We start from the raw sequence: 24,000 nt of genomic DNA on the forward strand, positions 1-24,000 counted from the left end.
GTCTCCTCTGCTGTCTTCTCCCTTCATTAATAAAATGTACACTCAGAATATAATTGTCTAGTGCTGTCTTTGCTGGCTCTGAGTGACGTCCTGTGTGGACAAAAAAAAAAAGCAGAGAGAGAACAGAACTCGGGGGTGACTTTTGGCCCTTCTCACTCACATTCCTTCATGCCTCCTCTCTGTGCCTGTATACTCCTCCCCAGCTGGAACTGCCAAGCACCAGGTTTCTGCAGGAGGGGAAAATGCACATTGAACTTGGAGTGCCGGTGCTAAACCTGTTTTCTAGAGGTGGCTCATGGACTGACCTTCCTGAGGCTAAAGGAGAACACAGCCAACATAAGTATCAAAGATGAGGGAATGCAGCAGTCAGGAAAGCATACACAACCCCGAGGCAGGGACACCCATACAGTAGCAGTGAAGTGTTCCCAGCTCAATCACAGAGAGAAGAGAAGGAAAAGTTTGAGCTCAAGGGACTTTGCACATTATCTGGGTCCCTCTGTTTAACTGAAAATTACTAATGGGTCTTTATTCCTCAAGACACATTTCAGTTTCATCTCTCTAGCCCAACCTTTAGATGATCAAAATATTGAAGCTTTCTTCAAAGATTGTACCAAAAGAAATCCCCTTATTCCATTCAATAAAGAATCTAGGCCAGTGATATCATAAGATTTAAGGACCAAGGTGATCCATCTGGGAGGGAAGCAAGCTGAACCCACAGGCCAGCTGTCCTGTCACCCAGCCCCATGTTCTCATAGTTGTATATACAATGGAGTTGTTTACAATAACCTGGTAGAAAATGGAATATACTTGAGTATTTTACAATAAAAGCCACCTTCTGCTTTCTGACATACAGATATATTATTTCATGACTTCTGAGACAACAGGTACATGTTATGGTGCATCTTCCAAAGGTTCATGCCTGAGTGCATTACCCAAAGACTCATGTGCTGAAAGCTTGGTCCACAGAATGGTGGTGTTTGGGAGGTAGTAAGGCCTTTAGAGGTGAAGACTAGTAGAAGGTGGTTAGGTCATTGGGGGCTCCACCCTGGGAAAGGATTGACTCTGACTAGTGACTAACTCTGAGGACAAGCAGTTATAATGAAAACTTGGCACTCTCTCTCCCTCCCTCTCCCCATTTCTTTCTCTCTCCTCCCCCCACCTTCCTGTCTTGCATTGCCATGTTTGTGATCTCCTCTGCATATGTTCCCACCACTGTGATACTATCAACAATGAGACCCTCGTCAGAGTGAAGCAGATGCTGGTGTCATCAATAGTCTTGAACTTCCAGAACTGAGAGTTAAATAAACATCTTTTCTTGATAAAGTACTTGGCCTTAAATATTTTGTTTTAGCATCAAAAAATGAACTAATACAAGGAATCAAATTCAAAATATATCAACAGCAAAGATATGAAAATGGTCAGAAAGATTTTCTTCTGAGAGAATGTTATTAACAACAATCTTGTCAAGTAAAAGTAGCATTGAAGGTGGGGGAGCACTTGGACATGTCAGGCCCTCTCTTAAGTATTTCTTTATGCATTCCATTCATCAGTCCTCCTAAACATCCCAGGAGGGAATGATTGTCATTGCCCCCATTTTCCAATGAAGCAGCAAAATAAAAGAAAGAAAAAATGACTCTCCTCATGTCGCTCGATTGATAAAGCACTGAGTAGGGATTCAAACCAGACCTGGGTGGCTCTCAGCCTTTCTGCTCAATTTCAGTTCTGATTCAACCCCTGGGCCCTTTCCCTCAGCCCCATGGTGGAGGTAGACTCAAAACTCTTCTAATCACTAGGGGACAGGTGTCTATTGACTGCATAATAATGTCACCAGTGTTCTTATAGGCACGGACAGTAACATAACCAACAGAGCAAGCAAGACCTCTGCTGTCTTGGTGGAGCCTGGTAGCACTGAGAAATAGACAAAAAAAAAAAAACATGAAAATTAGAAAATTACACACTCTGTGAGAAGGTGATAAGTTTAAATGCAATGGGGGGGAAAGGGCAGGAAAAAAGAGAAGAGAAATGCTAGAGCAGTCTAATTTTAAAAAGGATGTTCAGGGAAGGCTCACCTAGAAACTGACATGGGAACAAAGACTTGAAAAGGTTAGGAAGCATGTACATGGTATATAGAAGCTGTTCGAGGAAAAGTTTTCCCCTCCCAGGCATGGAAGACCCTAATTTCTCAGAAGCTCAACATTTATTTCTTTATAAAGAAATACAGGATGTATGATACTTACTGGCACAGAGTAGGTATTCACCATATGCTAATTTCCTTGCCTCTTAACAAGGATGGGTTTTCTTTCTAGGAAGAATATTTTAAAAGAGTTCAGAAATTTGGGTTATTGAAGGACTGGAATAGAGATGAAACTGAAAGGGGCTTTGAGGAACAAAGGCTCATTAATAATTCTCCATTAAGCAGAAGGACCCAGCCCTGTCACAAAGATCAAATTAAAGATGCTGCCTTTCCTTCTGAAATGGAAGGGACTTTGTATGCTTAAGCCCTGATCTCCGTATCTCAGAATGTGACCTTATTTAGAAATAAGGTCATTATAGATGTAATTAGGTAAGATGAGGTCATACTAGAGTGGAATGGGCCCCTGTTTAACATGCCTAGAGTCCTTTTTAAAAGGGAAAAATTTGGACACGGAGACAAATACACAGAAAGAACGTCACATGAAGATGGAATAAGAGCTAGGGTGATAGAGCAAAAGCCAAGGAACAGCAGACGTGGCCAGTGACCCGTCAGAAGCTAGGATAGGGCCTGGAACATCATCTCACTCAGCAGGAACAACCCTGGGGACCCCTTAAATCTTAGACTTTCAGCCTCCAAATTTATTTTGGGGAAGCCACCCCGCTTGCAGGACTCTGTTATGGCAGCTCTAACAAACTAACACAGCTTCTAGGCCTAATCGTTTCTGATGTCTCCTGGTGGCTGTTATTCGATTGAGAGAGGGGGGCATGGAGAAAAAGAAGGAAAAAAAAAAAACACTTGAGAATGAAATCTTGGAAAGAACTTCAGGTGCTGATGCTAGCATTTGGAACTGAATAGAAGCAAATAGTTCAGAAACCTATCAAGCATTCATGGAAGTGAGTACCAAAGAATCTATTAGCAGGCCTACAAGACATGTCAGTGAAAAGCACCTGCCAGTAGAAAGGGTATTCCCTGGGGCTGTCCTCAAATGTGACCACAGGAGGAGACAGAAAAGGAGGAATCTCCAGAGGGTAGGGCAGGAGTTCTGGAGAACAATGGACAAGAACATTTCTCTCCAAAAACAGAAACAGAGTTCAGGTAAGGAACAGGCCTGTGGCCAGGTAAAGCATTCTCACGTGGCCAGATGTCATCCCTTCCGTGAATGTCGTGTGCCTGCAACTGACACAGTCTAATGGGCGTTCTTGGTAGTTAGCTTGACCTCTCTTCTCTCTTGTGTCCTGAGGGTAGGTAAATTGCCCTTCTACTTCATAGGTAGAAAGGAAGGAAGGCTTGAGAAAGAGTACATGCTGGAGGTCAGGCTGTGTGGAGGTGTTTTGCATGGGGAGGAGAGCACAGGCAGCTTGCCAGCTGTCCTCAGCATCCAGGTTTCTGTTTTTCTCCTCTTTCTGAGCAATGTAAGACTGTATGGTAGTCTTCCCTTATCTGTAGTTTTGCTTTCTGTGGTTTCAGTTAGCTGTGGTCAAGGGCCATCTGAAAATAGTAAATAGGAAATTCCAAAAATAAACAATTCACAAGTTTTAAGTAATTTCTATTACAGGATATTGTTAAAATTGTATCTTATTAGTTGTTATTAATTTCTTCCTGTACCTAGTTTGCAAATTAAACTTTATCATGGGTATGTGTATATAGGAAAAACACCTAGTATATTTAAAGTTTGGTAGTATTCTTGGTTTCAGGCTTCTGTAGGCTATCTTGGATCTTATCTCCCATGGATTAGGGTGGATTACTGCATTTCTTAGTCTCTCTCATGATTAGATATGGCCACTTACTCGAGCTCTCCCCAGTATAACCTGGGTAAAACGGATGTGTTTCTTTTCTAGGCCAAAGCTTCTAAGAAGCCTCTGTGCCCCTCCCAGCTCTCGGGCCTTCCTCCATCTTTAGGAAGAGACAGCAGAGCCTTGGGAGATCAGAGAATAAAAGACCACACAGTAAAAGATCTTGAGTTCTTGAACAATTGTGGCATGGAACGCCATCTGCTGATCAGAAATTCTGTTTTGTACTGTTACATGAGCAAGAAATAAACTTCCACTGCACCAAGCAACTGACCTTTCAGAGCAGCTAGAGTTACCTTATTTAATACGTGCTGCTCAGTCCACCCAATAGCAGAAGCTCTTCTCTCAGGAGACATCATGGTATCCCGAGCTAAGCCCTGGAGTAAAGTTATTGCTAGAATCAGCTCTGTCATAAACCAGCTCCTTGACCAGAACAAGACATGAACATCATGTTTTCACACTGTATGCCTTTGGCACCCAGCAGTGTGGTCTTAAGGGCTGAGTGAATGGGGCTTCAGGCAGCGTCTCCACTACAAAGAATTGCCAGCCTTGATTGCTAGGTGTTCTGGGCTAGCATGTAAGGTTTTTTCTGAGGACACAAGAGTGTAAGAGGTGTACCAATACAAAGAAAACTGAAAGCCCCTGCTCCAAGGGCATCCCTGAGGATCTTTGTCTTGGTCAAAGAGACTCAACAACTCCAGGCTCTCCAGTTGATGGGACCACAAAGTCAGAATGCAGATCTGGCTCCCTGAAAATCAGACCCCTCGTAGACACATCTGAGGGGCCCAGAGTTATTGACCAGTGGAGCAAGGAAAGCATAAAAACAGAGGGCCTTGTGTGGTATAGACACCCTCCATTCAATTCTCTGCACTTACACAACAGGCAATATTTTCCCTTCCATACACATAACAAACCTCAGGCTCAGAGAGTGACCAGGCATGCCAGAGGTCACACTGCTAGGTGACATAGCTACAACTGCAACACACATCTGCCTGACTCCAAAGCCTCTAACACCAACCCAGTGTCACATCCACATCCTCTCTGTGTGACCAACTGGAAGAGCCTGGTGTCTTCTCTCTACCCCTCTGTCCTTCACCACACCCATCCATAACCACCAAGCCAGGGAGGAGCCCCCTTCCCCACCATGCCAGGTAGGGGGGATACCCTGTTTCAGAGAACAGACTGTTTTTCCAAAGCTCCTTTCTCCTATCAGTGTGGAGGTAACATAGATTCTTTTGCCTTCACAGCAATGCTTCACAAATATCTTAAATATTCACTGTGATTTAATGTAAATGCGCATATTTCTGTACCTTATTACAACACCATTTCAAACATAACCCAAGGAACCTGGATAAACCACCCCTCTACTGTTTCCTCCCTCCTTCTCTCCCTTTCTTCCTTTATTGTTTTATTTTATGTTTTGTCACCCTAAATCCCTAAATCCTTTCCACTACCTGTCCATCTAAATGCTAAGGCAAGCTAAACTAATTATATTGCTAAATTTCTTGGATAAAAAAAATTAAACATCATTTTGTCATTAAGTAAAATTTTATTGCCTTCTATTTAAATTACCCACAAGCAATTTCAAATCAAAATTTAACTGAGAATGGGAATGTCTGGTTCTAACAACCACAGCTTATGGAACACAAAGATATGCAGGGTTTTATGTGAAGGTCAGAGCTATGGGACATGCACCAGGCAGCTGCCATTATCCCCATGAAACTGATGAGAAAATTGAATCTCAAACATATTATGTGAAGTTCTTGAGGGAGTACAAGGTAGCCAAGGGATGGGAGCATTTCTTGAGGACCTGTGGGCATATATATAGATGGGGAAGCTCTTCACCCTTCCACCTTCTCCACTCTTCAACACTTGCAAACATGCAGGTCCAGCCCAACATCTGCAGTAAGATCAAAAAAGTTTTAGCAGCATAAACCTCCGGCATATTATTCATTTGAATGGCAGTGCATAACGTGAAGATGAATTTCAGAGTTTGGAGCCAAAGATTGAACTTAGAAGTGGGTTTGTGTTGGAATATTAATGTCAGAGGTGGGAATGGAGAGGACGAGGCAGCGAAAGCCAGAGAGGGAAAAGAGAGCTGTCTACTTCTGTCAGGCGGGAGCTCCAGAGCAATAGAGATATACTGGGAGTTCAATTTCTGTTTGCCTGAGCCAGGGAGAAAATCTAATTAAATATGGTGTCTGAGTTTGGAGAAGCTGGGATGGGGCTGGAATATAAAGTGTGGCAGCTACCCATAGATCAGAGGGCAATATTAATAAACCCACAGAAAGGGACAGCAGGATCCGCCAGTGGTATTGATAAAATGCAAAGCAAAGACAAAGCAGGCTGGGAATATTGCATGATAATGCTGATAAAAGCGCACTAGGGACGCCTCCCCTCCCACCCCACCGAGGCTGGGATTGCTGCCTGAGGAAGTTGGAGGCACAGCTGCTCTTCCCCTTTCCTCTTCCTCCTTCTCTTCACCCTGACTCTGGTCTCACTTCTGCTTCCCACAAGCATGCGAACTCAGCATCAGTGAGCTTTTCTGAGAACAACTGAAGTCAGGATGGGCTATAAAGAATGAACAAGAGGAATAAATGAGTCTCCATTTCAGCTGAGAACATTTGGCAAAGGAAGAAATGATAAAGACTACAGAATTCCTGTCTCTGTTTCTGCAAATTTCAAGAAGCGGCTGTCGGCACATTTGGTTCACATAGAGGAGTTGTGCTTAGAGGCTGAGGCTGCCTAGGTGACCCTATGGAAATGTCTCTTGCTAAGCAACCCATGAAAGTGTTGGAAATTTGCAGCATTTTCCAGCCCCCTGACACTTCCAAAACCAAAGCAGGAGCCTTGAGAACTTACATAAGTCCAGTTGTGTGAAAGCTTGGGACTCCTTGGAAGTCTAAAGATATAGGCCAATACAGTTTCAAGGACAGCCTGGAAACTAATTGCCGCTCTTTCCTGGCTCCTCAGGTTTCCTGAGAACTATACCCCAAAGGGGTAGACTGGGGGCTTTTTCTGGCAGGTAAGAAGGACCTGCTCCTTCATTCTTCCCCACCCCCTGTCTTTCTCAGTGGCCACCGTCCCAGTTGCAACAAGTCCCTAGGATTTTTACTTTAGTCATCTGTAGTTAATAACCATCTACTGGCATGTTAAGATTTTGTCTTTTGTCTTCTTTTCCTAAGCTTTCTGTGTTCTAACAGGCATAGAGTATTTGATTGTGCATTTCTGTGCAGCCTATAATGCTGCATCATTTTCCAAGGAGTCTGTGTGTGACAGTAACAACAGTCATTTCTCTAAATAAGTCCATCTCTGCTTACGTCAATCCAACTTTAAATCTTTACCTTGACCTGCCCCTATCCTACCTACACCTACATTTCTTCTGAATCTAGATTAAAATGGTTTTCATTGAAAACCCATCTTCATCACTTGTGTGTATTAACTGCTCTGAATTCCCTGAACCTCAGTTTCCTTTTTCACTAAATGGGAATAATAATCATTTCCACCACTCTGGATGGAGTATGAGGATTTTATGAGATTATCTATGAAAAAGATAATCAAGTTCTGACACTGGTTTCTGGCCACAAGCCTGGAGAAATGGAAATTTGTTCCCCCATCAGGAGAGGGCCTAATTATTGGGATAACGGATTGTGTTTTGTTTCCATTGTGTGTCACAGCTTCTAGCAGCCCTTATCAAACATTTCATTTGATCTTGACAATCTCTTATGAGGTTTGGCAGTGCTGTCCTCATTTTATAGATGAGAAAACTGGATCATAAAATGAAAAGAGATCTTGTAAGACTCCAAGCCCATCATATCATTCTGCTGTTTCCTTAAACTTTTATCTGAGGAAAATGACTGTTCAGAATCCTAATCAGAGCCCAAGGCCCACTGAGCCTCACCCAGGATACCCTTGCCAGGCTCTTCCTGGGTCATTTGTCCTCACTCTCCACACTAACTGTATCTGCTTGGAGAAGGCACTTACAATCACTCAACTCAACTGCAAGTCCCCACCCACTAGGTTCTTCCTGCTCATTTTGCTCCAACTGCAACAGCTGCTTCTTAGACGGTCCAAGCCCACTTATGCCTCAGAGCTTTAGCAGGTACTATTTCCTGTCCCTGGAACCCCCTTTTCTAGATACTGGTAATTCACTTCTTCACCTCATTTGAGTTCATCCCCAAATGTTACCTCTTAGCAAAACTCTCAGTCACCACAGCATTTAAAACAGCAACCTGAAACCAGTGTCTGTCAATTCTTTCAAAGCATATAGTACCATGGGCCTTCTAACTATTGTCTATCTAACAAAATTTATCCACTGCCTGTCATCTATCTATTATCTACCTATCAACCTGTCTACCTGTCACCTATTTATCTTTCTATCACCTCTCCTCTATCTGTAAATGTGCTTATTTTCTACCCCATCCTCCCCAAAATGTAAGAGCAGGTCCTTACTTTTACTGACTACTGTGACTTCAGAGCCTGTAAAAGTGTCTGGCAACTAACAGATGCTCAGGAGACAGCAGCAGTAAATATTCCTGTTTTTCTATTTCATTCTCACAATAATTTCAACCATCAAGAGGAGGTATGTACAGGTTAATAAGTGTAGAGGTTAAGAACCAGACAATAAAAGCAAAAATCTTGGTTTCTCCCTTGGTAATCTGTGGGATCTTTCCCTAGTTCCTTGGGCTCCCTGGATCTCAGCTCCACCACCTATAAATACAGATGCACACAGCACCAATGTAAGGTTGTTTAGGGGAGTAAGGGATGATGTAACTAAGCATGGAGTAAATATTCAGTAGATGTTACCTATTACCATTATTATAATTGTCATCATTGTCATGGTCATCACCACCATCATCATTGTTAGCTTTAACCTGGTGAATTAGACCCAATGAATACAGTGCTCAAAATAAATAAATAAATAAACAAACAAACAAATAAATCCATCCCAGGGAGGTTAATTGTCTCAAGAAACAACAATAACAAAAAAGTGACTGTCACAACTGAGAAAAGAGCCAGTCTACATATCTACTAGCCAAGATTCCTGCCATCATGTCCCCTCTCTTTACCACAGGTGGGTACAGAGTGTCCAAATGGCAGAAGTAGCAAACTTCTTCCCTTGCACCATCCCTACATGGCAGCCAGCCTTTGATATGGAAAATTTTCCTTCCTGTTTTAGTTAACTTTTTCACTGCTGTGACTTAAAGACCTGACCAGAACAATTGTAGAGAAGGAAAAATTTGAGGGCTAATGGCTTCATAGGTAATAGTCTATAGAAGGCCAACTCCATTCCTCAGGGCTCAAGATAAGGCAGAACATCATGGCAGAAGAGTGTGGCAGAGGGAAGCAGCTCACATGATGATCAGTGACCAGAGAGGGAGAGACTCCAGTCACCAGATACAAATATATAGAACAAAAATCCACACCTCTAATGAACTACTTCCTCCAACCACAGCCGCCTGCCTCCAGCACCACTAAGTCAATCCCATCAGGGATCGATTTACTCATTAGGTTAAGGCTATAACCCAATCTTTTTTCCTCCAAACCTACTTGCTTTATCTCACATGTGAGCTTTTGGGGAACACAGCATCTAAACCATAACACTTTCCAAGACTTACAATTGATGCTGTTTGTTGCCTGTCCTGTAGCCATTTCCCCTCATCTTTATTGCAACCAAATCTCATTTCTATTTTGACAATGTTCCCAGTCCCCAGGATGAATCATCACTGCCCTAAATCAGTCACAGAAACCTGACTCTCCCTTGACCAATACTGACCAACAAGATGGAAGGGTACCCTGCAGAAATCTCATGGGTAATATTTCCTCTAAGAAACAAGAGAGAGCCACCCCAAGAAAAGATCCTTTTGCACCTCCCTTGGCCTCTCTACTTGGGATGCTGCTGTGTGCTGACAGTGCTTTGGGCTGTGGTCTTCATCTTGCAACCACAGGCTGATCACATGAGAAAACAGTGTACGTAGGCCAGCTGAATATGCAGGAGGAGGGACTGAGAGAAGCCAGCCCTGAAGCTCTCTTCTCTGGGCAACTAGCCTAATCCTGGAAGCTGTGGTGTGAGAGGATTATATGGCTTGATCGTTCAGCCATTGCTAGTCTTGTGTTCTATCACTTGCTACCAAAAGCATTCTGATACCACTCACCTGGGACCTCCATCCTTTTCCTGGCATCACCCCTTCATGGTTTATCTGGTTTTCTGTCTATTGCTTACAATGCCAGTCTGCAGTGGCACAGCTGAAATAGGCAATGAGCCTATTTTCTTGATGTGCACAATCCCCAGCAACTGTGTACTACAGCCAAACTCTCCCTCACCAGCTTTCTTCAGCATCTTTCCAGAAGAAAAAACCCTAAGCTCTGTCATCTCACTGGTCATGTTCATTGACCCTGGTGTCCAGCTCAGGCCCTCCCCAACAGTTTTCACATATTCACTTGTGACACCTGCCATGTGACAAGAACTGAGTAGTTGTACTGGAGAGAGAGAAAGTGAACAAGATACACATGGTTTTCACCTTCATGGAAGGCACTTATGTCATACTTTACACTTCTTGATCTTTCAATCATGCTATTAAGATAGGACAGAAATCAGCAGTTCAATAGTTCATTGTAGATATGTAATATTTAAATGAGGCTCAGAGAAATTAAGTCATTTGCCCTTAATTACATCTAAGAAGTAACAGAGTTAGGATCTCAAACTTGATTTTCTTTCTACCATATGAAAGCCTAAATTCTGAATAAATACAATTCAAGTCTACTGTGATACAAAGAGGAGGTCTATGGTCAAAGATATCCTTTAGTGACAAAGATTGTTAGAGTCTGTAAACAAGTCAGGATGGCACCTGGCATTTTGCCAGGGGGAGTGGTTTGTGAGGTGGCGTCAGCAAGCCATTAAGTGTGGAGATTTCTTATTGGTTGACTGCTGTATCTAGTTTATGTTAATTAAGATAAGCTGTGTGGAATGTATATATACCCCTCCTGTCCTACAATAAACGGCTCCCACTCCTGCTGTATTGATCTACACAAATTGCTCGTCACCCCCCATTATTTTGTCCAGCCAGCCGGACTGCAGCAAAAGATGTCACTACAAGTTATGCCAGTTGTTGGGCCCTCTTGGGCCATGCCATGTGCCCTTATAGCCACTCATTTCATTTCACTGTAGCACCAAGAACAACTTAACATCAAGGTCTTAGCCAGGCCTCCTGAGCACAAGGGAGCAAAAAGATTGGTGAAACTGTAACACACCTCCTGTTTCCAGACCTTCCCAACAATTTAGACAGGACCAACTCTGAGTTGGGGGCACTTCAACAGTCCCATGTCCATGTCCCAGAAAGGTAAGCTGAGGGTCTACCTACACAGAATGACTTGCCTATTCTCTTTGGAGAAAAGAGGCACAAGAGGAGGAGTTATCGAAGTCAAGTGGCTGAACCACAGTCTCACAGTAGCATGGACCCAGCTGGACTGCCTCCCTCCACTTTCCTCCATGTAGCTCACCAGGGTGCTATCCTTGAGAAGACAGCTGGAAACGTGCAAACTCAAAGAATGACACTCTCTTCACTTTCACTTCATGAGCATTATTTGTTCTGCAGGGTAGTGAAATGTGCACAAACATTCACAGATACCCCTTTGCCCGTGTTTCTTCAGTGTGAATGGTGACATTCTCCTAGTAACACATAGAATGGCCAAACCCATGATGGTGGATTGGTCTTTGTAGTAAGCACAGCCAACCCTCTTCTGGAAGAATTCAGAAAAAGCTAGAAACCCAAGAAGCCTTATGTGGGTTGGATTAAAAGTAAGGGAGTCAGGATGGGAGGGGAGGTGGTAATGGGTTCAATAGGTTTTTTTTCTATAGCTTGTTTCACTCAACTTCTCTTTTGTTAACTCTCTTGGACCACAGCTTGGCAAGACACTCGAAGGTAGTCTCAGGTATAGCTGGCCAAATATATCCCCAAAGACCATGTGAAAGGCATAAAAGATGTAGAATATCCTGCTGCTGACTGTGGAGCAGCAAGTTGTCTAAGGGAAACCACATATTCATCTCCGTGTGTCTCAATCATAGCCTGAGGATAGCTGTTTTAGTATCACCCAGATGACTCCATGGCCAGCCTATCAGACAATATGAATCAGAGTGGTGCCCACTGATCTGGATTTTTAACAAGTCCCTTCCTGGCACTGGCATAGCCAGGAAAGTCAATGAAGAGTCGCTCTACCCCAAGCTCAGATGAAGTGCCCTATAACTTAGGTCCCAAAAGGAGGCTCCTGAGCACTGGATTGTGGACTCACAGCAATGTTTCTTCCTTTGTCTGTGCTGGCCATGCCTGACCCCACACCCCGGCCCCTCTCATAGGAATCTTAGCTGGATCAGAAGTGCTGTGCAGGCAGAAAATGTTGTGTTTATGGAATGGTCAAAAATAAATGCATTTACTCCCCTGCTAATCACCTCTAGAACCTGCTGCAGCCAAGGGGGAGCATGCACTTCTCCTCTAATAGAATAAAAAGTCGACTATCCAATGCTCCCAGCTGGAGTCACTTCTGTCTTGAGAGGGCAGAAGAGGAGTTCACCCACTGGAAGGACAACCACAGAGTCAGCTGCAGTGCCAGTGGGAGTATACTGCTGTTTGGGCACAGAGTGCTGCGTGGAGATCATCTGAGCACTCCTTTTGGGATTGACCCCGGCCTTTGGGGATACCAAGAGGGCCCAACAGCTGGCATAACCGTGTCAACAGCACCATCTACTGGTCACCCAGGACCATAGCACCTTCCTCCAGGTCCAAACCCAGAGGAGCCTTTCCTCCCTGCCACCAGGCACTGTTCCTAGAGTGTGGGAAGTCCTGGGGCCAGGCCCTTCCCAGGAGGACCTCTCTTCAGAGCCCATAGAGCCAGGACTCAAGCACGAAGAGGAACTAATCTCATCTTGGCTAAACATGAATCTATGTTGACAAACTCTCTCTCCCAGATGCACACTGAACTTTTTTTTTCCCCAATGCTGGAGATTGAACTCAGGGTCTCATGTATGCTAGGCAATTGCCCAACCACTGAGTCATACCCCCAGTCCTAACACTAAATATTTTTAGTTTTCTTAGATATTTGTGGTTCCCTGTTATCTTTACAGATCTCTACAATCTTTCATGTTACAGTATAAGTTCCTAGAGGGAACAATGACTGGGTATTTCTTTTCGGAGTGACTAGGTCACCAGCTCACATCGCAATAGACTTTGGAGAGAGTTCGTGGATGTGAGGAACAATAACCAGCACTTGTCATTTGTAGAAAGCACTGTGCTCTCGCTGATGGCACTTCCCTCTTCCTGGCATGAGTCATTGTGGCCGTTCTGTGCTGAGGCTCACCAAATGTCAGGTGTATGCGGCACACTCCACAGGGGTTATCTCACTTCATCCTCACAAGGACTCTAGGAAAATGATTCAGAGAGAGATTAAGCAACCTGCTCAAGATCACATTGCCACCAAATGGGAGAGCCAAGATTCCAGGCCTGAGCAGTCAAAAGCTGGAAACTCCCATCTTAACAGTTATGCTATCCGCCTCCCAGAAAAGCCCACGCAGTCAATTCCTCATTAAGCCTTCAGCATTCTACCTATCAGGTGGAAACTGCCACAACTCCCTTCTCCCTGTAATCACTTCTCAAACATCAGTTCTTCCTGTATGACCAGGTGGCCTCATTTGCCGAACCTGCAGGCCTGCCCACGTAGGAGGAACTGGGAGGGTGGAGAAGGCCCTAGAACCAAAGTAAGCACTAAGAGTTAATAAAAACCCCAGACACCCAAACTCAGACGTGAGATCCCTGCAGTCATTCCTTTGTTCTACAACTTTTTATTGAGCACCTACCAAGTAACATACAGGGGGAACTAGAGAAACAGCAATAAATGAGAGATGGGTGTGTACAAATATGTAACAATAAATCCCACCAGTGTGTACAACTATAATACACCAAGTAAAAAGATGTGAGAAAGAAAGAAGGGCCCTCCCTGTCCCTCTGGAGGTGTATATCATAATGGTGGAGACAATTGGCAAATAAAGAAATGGGCAAATAATCATAGACAGTGGTTATGCCAAGAGGGCTGAAAAGAAAGTGGATGGTTTGCTCTCTGCTCTCTGATCATCATGTGAGCCACTTCCATCTGCCACACTCTTCTGCCATGATATCCTGCCTCACCTCGAACCCTGAGGAATGAAGCCTGCTGTCTATGGACTGAGACTTCTGACACCATAAGTATGTCAGAGTGGAATTGTTGAAACAGTACCATATGTTCCAGTGAAAGGTATTCTTTCAAAGAAAGAGGTTTAGCAGAGTGAAGAGGATTGAGGGAGCAGCCTAGGACCACCAACTGGTGAGAATACTCACAAATGTCCTTCTTTCTGAACTCCCACAAAACTGTACCTGAAGCTTTGTTTCCTGCATTAAAAAAAAACAGGAATTGAGGATATTATTTTCATCTTCCATCAAAATCCACATCCTCAAGAAGATCATTAGGCCCTGTGGAATTCAGTGTCTCTACCTAGCCTCTGAGGAAACCTCACCACCTACAAGTAGGAATCTAAGACGCTGCCTTTCTGCTCCCCTGGAAGAAGTGTGTGTTGCTCAACTGGAACTATGCAAAGCCTTGTGGTTAATCTGGTATGATGGGAGTACTAGGGAGATATAAGAAGTCAATTCCAGATGCAGAAAGCATCTCAGTAGGTAACTGAAAACCAAAGATAATGTTTCCAGCTGGTTTGGGGTTGAGGAGTGATGTTGGAGAAGAACCACACATCTCTGATCTCAAAGGAGACCCAGTAGATGAATGTTAAAGAATGATCCTCACTATCTGGGAAATCCATGGTTGGAAAATTGGTAGTTAACTCTTCTCACTCTTTGCCAAATAGCGTATGTATGTTACAGCTACCCAATATCAACCATGACCTGGACCTACTAGAATTTATAAACAATCTGGAAGAACAATAAGAAAACTCGTATTGGAGTTCTGTCTGTATATCCCTTATGAAAGTGAATGATCTCTGATGGAGAAGAGGGGGAGGGTCAGGAAAAGAGAGGAATGGTGGAATGAAACCTACACCAAACTATCCTATGTACGTATATGAATATACATAGCAAATTTTACCTTTATGTGTATCTATAATGCAGTAATTTAAAATAAAAACTATAAGTTAATGGAAGAAAGGCCAGCAGAATAGAGAAAAGGGAAAGGGGAAGGAGTGGGAAAGGAAGGGGATTAGGAGTGAAGACTGATTTGGAGCAAATTATATTCCATGTATGTATGATTGTGTCAAAATAAACCCCAAATATATGCATAACTCTAACACATTAGTAAATATTTTTAAAGTGGAAAAAAATACAGAAAGTGGATGGTTGAAAGCCACTAGGCTGGTTCCATAACTTGGCTATTGTGACTGTACTGTTATAATGCCTCCATTATAGTTTGTTGATTTTAGTTCTTTTGGATAAAGTAGGAGTAAAATAGCTCATCAGATGGTGGTTCCATTCCTAGTCTTTTGAGGAATCTGATAATGATTTCCATAGTGGTTGTACAGAATTGCAGTCCCACCAACAATGTCTGTGTTATAACACAATGGAAGTCTGCTCAGCCATAAATGAAGGTCTGCTCAGCCATGTCATCTGCTGGTAAATAGATGGAACTGGAGAACATCATGTTAAGTGAAGTAAGCCAGACTCAGAAAGTTAAGGATTGAATACTTGCTTTCATATGTGGAAGCTAGAGGAAATCAATCGAATTATACTATGTGCATATGCAAATATATCCCAATGAATCCCACTTTCCTGTATAATTATAATGCAGTAATTTTTTTTAAATAACAGAAGGGTGAACAGTAGAAGAAAGGAAGGGGACCAAGGGGAGGGAAAAAGCGGCAAAAGAGGAAGTACTGGGTAATGAAATGGAGCATATTTGTGTTATGTATAATATGTGTTGATGAACCCACTATTATAATCCACTTTAAAAAAAAAGAAAAAAGAAAGTAACCGGTTTGGAGTTCCTCCACGAACCAGTCCCTGACTTTTTGGGCAGGGTGCAGGGAGCGGGGTTGGAAACCTGGAGGCCTAGGGTCCCCAGGGCGCAGCGTCTTCCTGCATCCCGCGCGCTCAGTTCCCAGTTCCGGCTGGCTGCCTCAAAGTTTCCCAACTCGCAAGAGCAGCTGCCGCTTTCTCTTGCCTTTGTTTTCCCCCTCTCAGGATGGAAAATGAATTTCGAGCATCGCTGCGGAGGCTGCCAAGTAATTGGAAAACATGTCGAACAATGTGTCTGGTTGCTCCGCGGGGGCGCGGTGCCCCCCTTCTGGTGGTTTCCTTGTCGTTCCGGGAGAGGACGAGCAGCACCCTCCCCAGGCCGTGAAGTCACCGCCACACCCAGGGTGGGAGAAGCTGCAGAAGCAGCTTGTGTGGAGAGAAGGGTGTCATTTGGGCACCTATATAAAACAGGCCGATATCAGAGCCGCGGGGCATACCGCAAACAGAAGCAGAAGCTGTCCGGGTGTATGCCCACTACGTGGAGAAAGTGCTGACCTATAGGTCATCAGAGGCGGATCTATGCCCAGCAGCCAGAGCTTTTACCTCCTAAAGCCTGATGTGGAGTCAGACCCCAAGGAGGCTGAAACACAGGGCCCTATCCGCTCTCCCCACTCCTTCTCCACCTCCAGCACCCTCCCCGCCATCCACCTGCCCCAGGCCAATTCTCCTGGGCGGAGCACCAACCTGGCAGCTCACAGGGAGCATCTGCTTCCAACATTTTGAGCCCAACATGGCCCATTTTTATGTGCTGATATGGCATCCTTGCCTAACCTCCTTCTCTGGGAATGAACCAGTGCCCCACCCCATCTAGCAATGGATACCCAGGACACTGGCTGTGTCTTCACTTTGGGAGTCCCCACGACATTTAGTGCAGTTCGTGAGAGCAGCGTCTTAAGTCCCCCTTACATCTCACTCTACATTGACTGTCTCTGGAGGCTCCTGCGTATAGCTGATATAAACAAACCCATCTCCCCTTTTGCTCCCTGGCTAGGCTTCGCATAAGGTCTGTCTTGGAGGAGATATACCGGCCCAAGTTGGGTCTAGGTCCCTGTCTGTCTAGGATTAAAAAAGGTCCTATGAGGAAGGGACACACACCTAGATGATAAAGACAGACCAATGCCCCTCCCCAACTAGCACTTCAAGAAGTTCCTGGGTATGACCTGTACCTGTGCAAGCCTAGACCCTGCGTACCTGCCCACCTCCCTCTCCTAGCCCTTCCATCAGGGAGAGATCCATGACCCAAAAAGCCTTTATTAGCTCTTTCAGCTCCATTTAACTACACAAATGGTTTGGTCACAGCTGACTGGTCCCAAATTTGCCAGTGATTTTCTTTTAATTTACCGTGGCTCAGTCCCCCTGTAATACAGGTAAAGGAGGCATATTTGTTTCCAAACTCCCCTCCTGGGGTTAATCATGCACAGAACAAAACTCCATTTGAGCCACTTAATGATTTCATTTCCACCCTAGGTTTAAAGGCATTGTAGCTATAATACTAATGTGGGTCCCTCTATCCCCAAACTCCAGATGTTTGTGTATGCTCAAGAAAGTGAGAGCTTGTCATTGTTTAACCATTCCCTACCAGGCCAGAGCTGGCAATAGTAAGTATCTGTCACTTTCTGCATGGGATGGGCCCCCCTCTTTTCCTAGGCTCATCTTCTCTCTCATAGGAAGCCATATTTGTCTCATGTGATTATTTTTACACTCACCTGTAGGATCTGCAGTAACCTCTCAGCTTCTTCCCCCCTGGCATGTGCTTCTCCCCAGCCTCCCTTGCATTCCAGACATTCAGAGCCAGGCCTATTTCCCTAAACATCATCACATCTCTCCATATGAGCATTTCCTATACCTTGAGGACTCCTCCTTTATCATAAGAGTCTGGCAACACCTCCAAACTCTGCTTAAATATCACCTCTGTGGCAATTAACTCTCTAGCACAGAAAGTCAATCCCACCTCTGTTCCACCATCTATATTCTTTTGGCTTATTTTCACACAGTATCTCATTTTGGTTTGCATGGCAGCCCTTCCACCCTCTCTGAGTTCCCTGGGGGTAGAAGATTATTCTATATTCTAGCATAACACTAGGTATAAATGCTCGATATGTTTTATTTGAATGAACAGCCCCTATATCATTTTATGTATGTGGTTATAAATTATATTCATAACTAAATAAAATATGCAAAGGCAGTCCATCTGCTTAGGCTTCCCAAAAGGTGCTAAAATCTATACCAGGCCCTGCACAGGAGCTGACTCAGGAAAGACCAAGTCGTCAGAAAATGTAGTTTTTGCTTGAAAATGGCGCCATCTGGTGGTTTGAGTCAAAACAGCACGTCAGCTTGTCATAGTGGACAAAAGGCTTCACCCCTGGGGTCCTGAGATTGGTGTTCCCTTCAGAAGGCTCCCTACCCTCTCTACCTCTCTTATGCTGAGATCTAGGTAGAGCCCTTCCTTAAACATTCAAGGGCCTTTCCTTGCCAGCAGCTCTTGGATGTGCAACTTCTCCACTTTGAACATTCTCCAAGCTTGCACCTCAGTTTATACCTGGAACTCAGCCTTGTGTCCACCCTGGATGGGCTCAGGACCCAAACTGAACTTCTCCCTTTAGCCTTGGTATATCCTATCCTCAGGACCCTTATCATCACTTGTCCATGAAACACATATTGCAAGTCACTTATCCTGACTCAAATCCACCCTCTTCTCACCTCTCCTTGGCCTAGCCCATACCAGCACCCTTTCTAATGTTCCAGGAGCATCCACATTGCCTTCAACATACATTGCTGAAAATTGCCCGTCACCTCCCCTCAAAGTTGTCAGCCACATGTCCCCAGAGCCAGACTTCCAGCATTGGATGGGTGAGTGGGTGGGTAGATGGCAGGCATAGCATCTGTGCCAACACCAGGGCAGGTTGTTAAATAGCTTGTCTCTTTATTAGCAGTTCAGCAAGAAGATTCCAGTGCTACCACTGTCAAAATGAAGGGCTCACCCACTGGAGTCTCTCTGCCCAGGTCTGGTCACCCTTCAGGTCAAGCGGGAGGTGGACCTTCTTCTGACACAGGCTGCTCCTTGACCCTGAAAGCCTTCAACAGGGAAGCAGACAAATGTTTAAGGGGCGCATCATGCAGATGTGATGTCTTCTTGTAAGCCTACTGTTTTTCATATTCTCACCAGGAAAACTCACAAAAGAAAAGTGGTAGTGGTATATCAGACTGTTGGGATTGAAGCCTGACTCTGATTATTCCAACTTCAGAAGGCCCTGAAAGTTGCTTACACCCATCCCAGCACCTGTGATTTCTCATCTCGGGGAATATTAGCAAACAATTGATGTGTGTTTACCATGTGCTAGACAGTTCCCCCAGGACAACCCTCTGACATAAACACTGCAATTGTAGATGAAGAAATTGAGGCACAGAAGCACCTGTCATGGGTCAGACAGATTAGACCCCGGCTTGGTTTACCCTCTGCTGTCTGTAAAAATGGTTGATTTGGGATCAAATGAGAAATCTTGACAAAGCGTCTTATGCAAAACCTGGAATATAATAAGTGTTTGATAAATGCTAACATTTTCTTATCTCCATAGCCTTCTTTAAGTATATAAAGACTGGCTGTGAGTAAATCATGCCTTTAACCCCCACAACAACCAGAGCAGTTTTTCATCCCAGCAGGGATGCACTGACTGTTTCTAGCAAAGATCCTGTGTTGGGATTGCCCTGCCATTGACCTTCCACCTTCTGAAACTACATGAACAGCCACTTTTACAACAACTAGTACTGAGCACAATCAAAGAAGCCATGTATGACATGTACCCAAAGTCATGTACAATATCCCTGGTTGGTGCCAGGTCCAAAATCGATTTACCCTCTCTCTGTGATCCTGTGACTCAGAGTGAGGTTGGTAGACTAGCATGAGGCATTACAGAAGCCCGAGCAGCACTGCCCAGGAACTATTAGAAATGCAGAAATGCAGCCCTACCAAAACCTCAAATATGATGTACTAAGCATGCGAAGGATTGAGAAATACTGGTCTCTGGCACCACAGTTAAGAGAGACAGAGAGGCCATTCTGAAACTTATGTCCTTTCACAAATTTAAGAGTCTTCTGTAAGAACTTAACAGCAGTTGCCGTCTCCCTGGGCCTCATTGCCCCCAAGCGCATCTGCCCCACCCACCCACACACACTAATAGAGATATAAACTATGCCTTATTATGGAGTTCCCCATCCCAGAACTCTTTCTTACTACCCAGGATAACCATCTGCTCAGCCCAGTTCCTCACCTGCCTGCTCTCTCATCTGTGACACTCAGCAGTTTGAGAGGGAAGATCGGAAACTTGTGTCCTGACATGAGTCAGTCCTAAGATGGGAAATGCTGTAGGAGACAGGAGAGGGGTGGGGTGGAGAGGAAGCTGCTGGGGCAAAACCTATCCAAACCAAATACCCAGATGACAGCACAGGGCAGGGGCTGCAGTGGGCAGGATGTGGCTGGGCCATCACCACCTGTAGACCTAGGAATGAAGTCCTAGGAAGAGAGCCACAGTCCCTTCTGTGAGTCGGAAGGCACTGTGGGAGGCCTATGGAGCCACCACCATGTATAAAACAGGAGAGAGAACAGTAGCCCTGGGAACTGCTTGTCCCTGCCCTCGGTGTTAGAACAAACACTAAAAAGAACATATCTGGGTTTGGGCAGGAAATCCAGCAGTGGCTCCCACTCCACCTACCCCAGGTGAGAAATGCAAAGCATCCTGTCTCCGTGACTTACCTTCGTCTCACTTGCTCTATTCGATTTTGTATGACGTCATCCATCATCTCACTTGGCACTTGGAAGACACGGGTATGGCTGCAAAATGTGATTCAGACATGGGGATTCTGAGCTTCTTTTGAACTAGGCATAGTGAAACTTCCAGAATTGAGATCATAGGAACAACGCTGTTGCCTATTGCTATGAACTTTGAAGCTGACTCCTCACCGTTTTCATGTAAGGTTGTTTTGTTTTTGTTTTATTCTGTTCTGGTTTTTTTTTTGTTGTTGTTATTGTTGTTGTTGTTGTTGTTTTTGTTTTTAACTAACCAACTACTGGTGAACCACTCAATCATGCTGAGCAGGCAGCAAATGTTCCTAAGGTGAGTTAAAAAAACAAAAAAAGCTTAATCCTTACTAATGCCAGCAAGACATTGGTCTTGTGGATATCTCAATTCCCCTCTAACTTTATTTTCAGCTCTTATGATCAGTATCATATCATATATACTATGATTTAGAGAATTTTCTAGAAAATTCTGTCACAAGGAAGCTGCAGACACCTCCTTGTTATCTTTTCTGCTTGACTTCACCAAACTGGACTTGCCTCCCCCTTTCTAGCCCACCTGGCACCCTTTCAGATTCTGAATCCCAGTTCCCTTCAGAAACCTGTGATCTGTCCACTGAATACCCCACTTCAGTGCCCATCAACACTGCCCTCCCAAGGCAATGACCTTTTCCTGGTGCTGTGGGCATTTGAAAGTGACAACAGCATTGATACTGCCTCCAATGGTCCTCTGCCCATGAGGAGGTAAAGGTGTAATCCTGAATATGGAGCCTACAAGGCAGAGACAGATCAGCACCCAGATGAGGAGATGAAGCCAAGGAATTGTCCTCAATTGAGGGAGGAATTCCCAGCCTGGGAGGGAAAGGAGTGCTCCAGAGAAGAAGGGGTCACAACCTTGGACCCTGGATACACATGGGATACCATGGGTACCTGACTCTCCTGGTCTCTGAAACTCTCATCCTATCCCCTGTTTCTCCAGTAATGCCTAGTTCAAGAGCCAGTCCTGGCAAAAGGCCTGCTATGGAGTTTCTCAAAAATCCTGGGCAGCAAAGCCCAGCACATGTGTGACCTACGTCCCCCATGCTGTGCTCACAGATACTCCTTAGGACTTCCCTAACACTTTCTTTAACTGTCTCACACCATATCTACCAGGTCAACTTTTAACCCTCTGAAATTAATGACTGTGTCTTGTTCTTTTCTCTCCTCCAATGGGGCCAGCAAACATTGGTGGTGTAGTACCTGTCTATTAAACCATTTGTGTGGTTGGGAAACAGGAAGATGCTGTTGGTTTAAAATCTCCATTGAAAATCCAGAGTAAAAAACTTGTATGTTGAAAATCTGCTGATTCCTATATTTTTTCTAAAGCTTAAATCTAATTAGGCTATACAGCAAAGGTTTTAAAATACTGGAAGATGATGTGCATATTATCCAAGAAATACAACACTTAGAATTCCATAGTGCAACTGCTATGGAGAACTTTGGATTACAATCAACAACATTAATGATTTAAGGATCCCTGGCAAGTTTCTCATTCAAAAAGCTCCTTCCCAGAGAGTTCTCAAATTCCACCGTTGGTTATCCCTTCCTGTTATGTGGTTACTACACATTTAAATTCTCCTAAAATGTAGGTGCCACTGGAAAACCTGATATCCTGAAACAAAAATACGTGTCTTAAGAAATACAGCCTCCTTGAGAGCAAAGGACAAAACCAAAGATTAGTGCAGAAGAGTTGAAAGATGAGAGTATTCTTCAGTTTTCTCTAGACCCGTTTAAGCCCACAATCTGTCTACTAGGAAGGGATTTGGAGTTGTCCAAAGCTTCAGCCAAATTCAGGGACCAGAAAGGAAATTAAAAGCCTCTGCCCAAAGAGGGGCAGCTTCACACCAGCTCTCTTTTCCCTTAGTGTTAGCATCATCACAACCCAGAGAAAGGCTGGCCTACAGAGAATAACGAAGCCACCATCATGTGGTTTTGTCACAGCATTCTAGTCGTGGGCACTGGGAAACTACCACACACCTCAGTTGCAGAGGAGGGCTTTGACTTTTGCATTTTGGAGATTATTTTTTCGGGCGGCTCTTAAAGTACAGGCACTTCTGAACAATTCAAGTGCCAAAAAATGACAGAAATCTGAAATGTCTTCGGAAGCATTTAGGGAACAGAGAGCAAGCCCAGTTTCCCAACCCCTCAAGTCATTTAAAAAATATACGAATGATCTGAGCTTTCAAGATAGCAAAAATATTCCCTTAAGACCCCAAAGCAAGACTGAGAAATTTTGTGTAACTAATTAAAACAAATAAACAAAAAAGACTGAGAAATTTCTTAGCAAAAGGAGATGGCATCTCTAGAGAAGAGCAGTTGTAGGTTTGTATTGGCCCAGGGGGTCCTGGAGAGAAGTACCTGTGCTTTCTCATCGGCCCTCCCCACCTCTTTGCTCAGGGCAAATGATGCTTTACCTCCATCTTATGAACTGAATCCTTGTTCTCTCCTCCAGTACCTCTTGACTCTGGTTTGCTAATAGATCAGACTTCGAAAGTTGGTGCTTCACCTAGGAAATCCAGGCAGGGGTCCATGTGATTACTGGCCAGCATGGGCCCCCATAGCTGGGAATGGGCTGAGCCCTGGCCCAGCATCCCTCATAGTGAGTCCTCCTGCCTCTCCTCAAACCCTCATTCCCAGGGTAATCATCTCAAACACAGTTACCACATCTCTGGTCACATGTACGTCTTGGCCATGAGTAGGAGAAGAGTTGGTGGACATCTTCTCCTTTATGTCCTGGGAAGCCTCCTCTTCTGTCTGAAAAGGGAGTAATTTCCTCCTGAGAGTGTCATTCTCGTTTTTTTTTTTTTTTCTTCGTACCAGGGATTGTGCTTAACCACATCCCCACATCCCCAGCCCTCTTTATGTTTTATTTTGAGACAAGGTCTTGCTAAGTTGCTTAGGGCCTTGCTAAGTTACAAAGGCTGCCTTTGAACTTATGATCCTCCTGCCTCAGCCTCCTGAGCCTCTGGGATTGTAGTTTTTCATGACAACACCCAAATCACTCCCCTTTAATTCTGAGTCTTCCTCTCTTATTCCTTCTCTTTTCTTCTCCATCATACCACACATAACATGCATCCATGAACATATACTCCATACCCGACAGTTCCTGCACTAAGCTCCTCTGGTTTCTACTCTCCTTGA

At 44.3% G+C, this 24,000-nt stretch overlaps 1 protein-coding gene across 2 annotated transcripts in view; it reads right to left on the reverse strand.

Moving 5' to 3' along the window:
- Spata19 (spermatogenesis associated 19) overlaps positions 1 to 24,000 on the reverse strand; it is a 92,798-nt gene that overhangs the window by 38,788 nt on the left and 30,010 nt on the right. The window contains exons 3-7 of one of the 2 annotated variants that reach the window (XM_005337517.4): positions 23,521 to 23,613; positions 23,274 to 23,365; positions 20,779 to 20,856; positions 20,297 to 20,388; positions 18,928 to 19,103 (exon numbers count right to left, since the gene is read on the reverse strand). In XM_005337517.4, coding sequence (XP_005337574.1) covers positions 20,322 to 20,388; positions 20,779 to 20,856; positions 23,274 to 23,365; positions 23,521 to 23,613 — 330 coding nt within the window. In that variant the 3' untranslated portion in view covers positions 18,928 to 19,103; positions 20,297 to 20,321. Of the gene's footprint in view, positions 1 to 18,927; positions 19,104 to 20,296; positions 20,389 to 20,778; positions 20,857 to 23,273; positions 23,366 to 23,520; positions 23,614 to 24,000 lie in introns of those variants that run through there. The other variant, XM_040285563.2, reaches the window with a different exon arrangement.

Source organism: Ictidomys tridecemlineatus, chromosome 4 (assembly GCF_052094955.1).
Source record: "Ictidomys tridecemlineatus isolate mIctTri1 chromosome 4, mIctTri1.hap1, whole genome shotgun sequence".
In the NCBI taxonomy this organism is placed as follows: Eukaryota; Metazoa; Chordata; class Mammalia; order Rodentia; family Sciuridae; genus Ictidomys; species Ictidomys tridecemlineatus.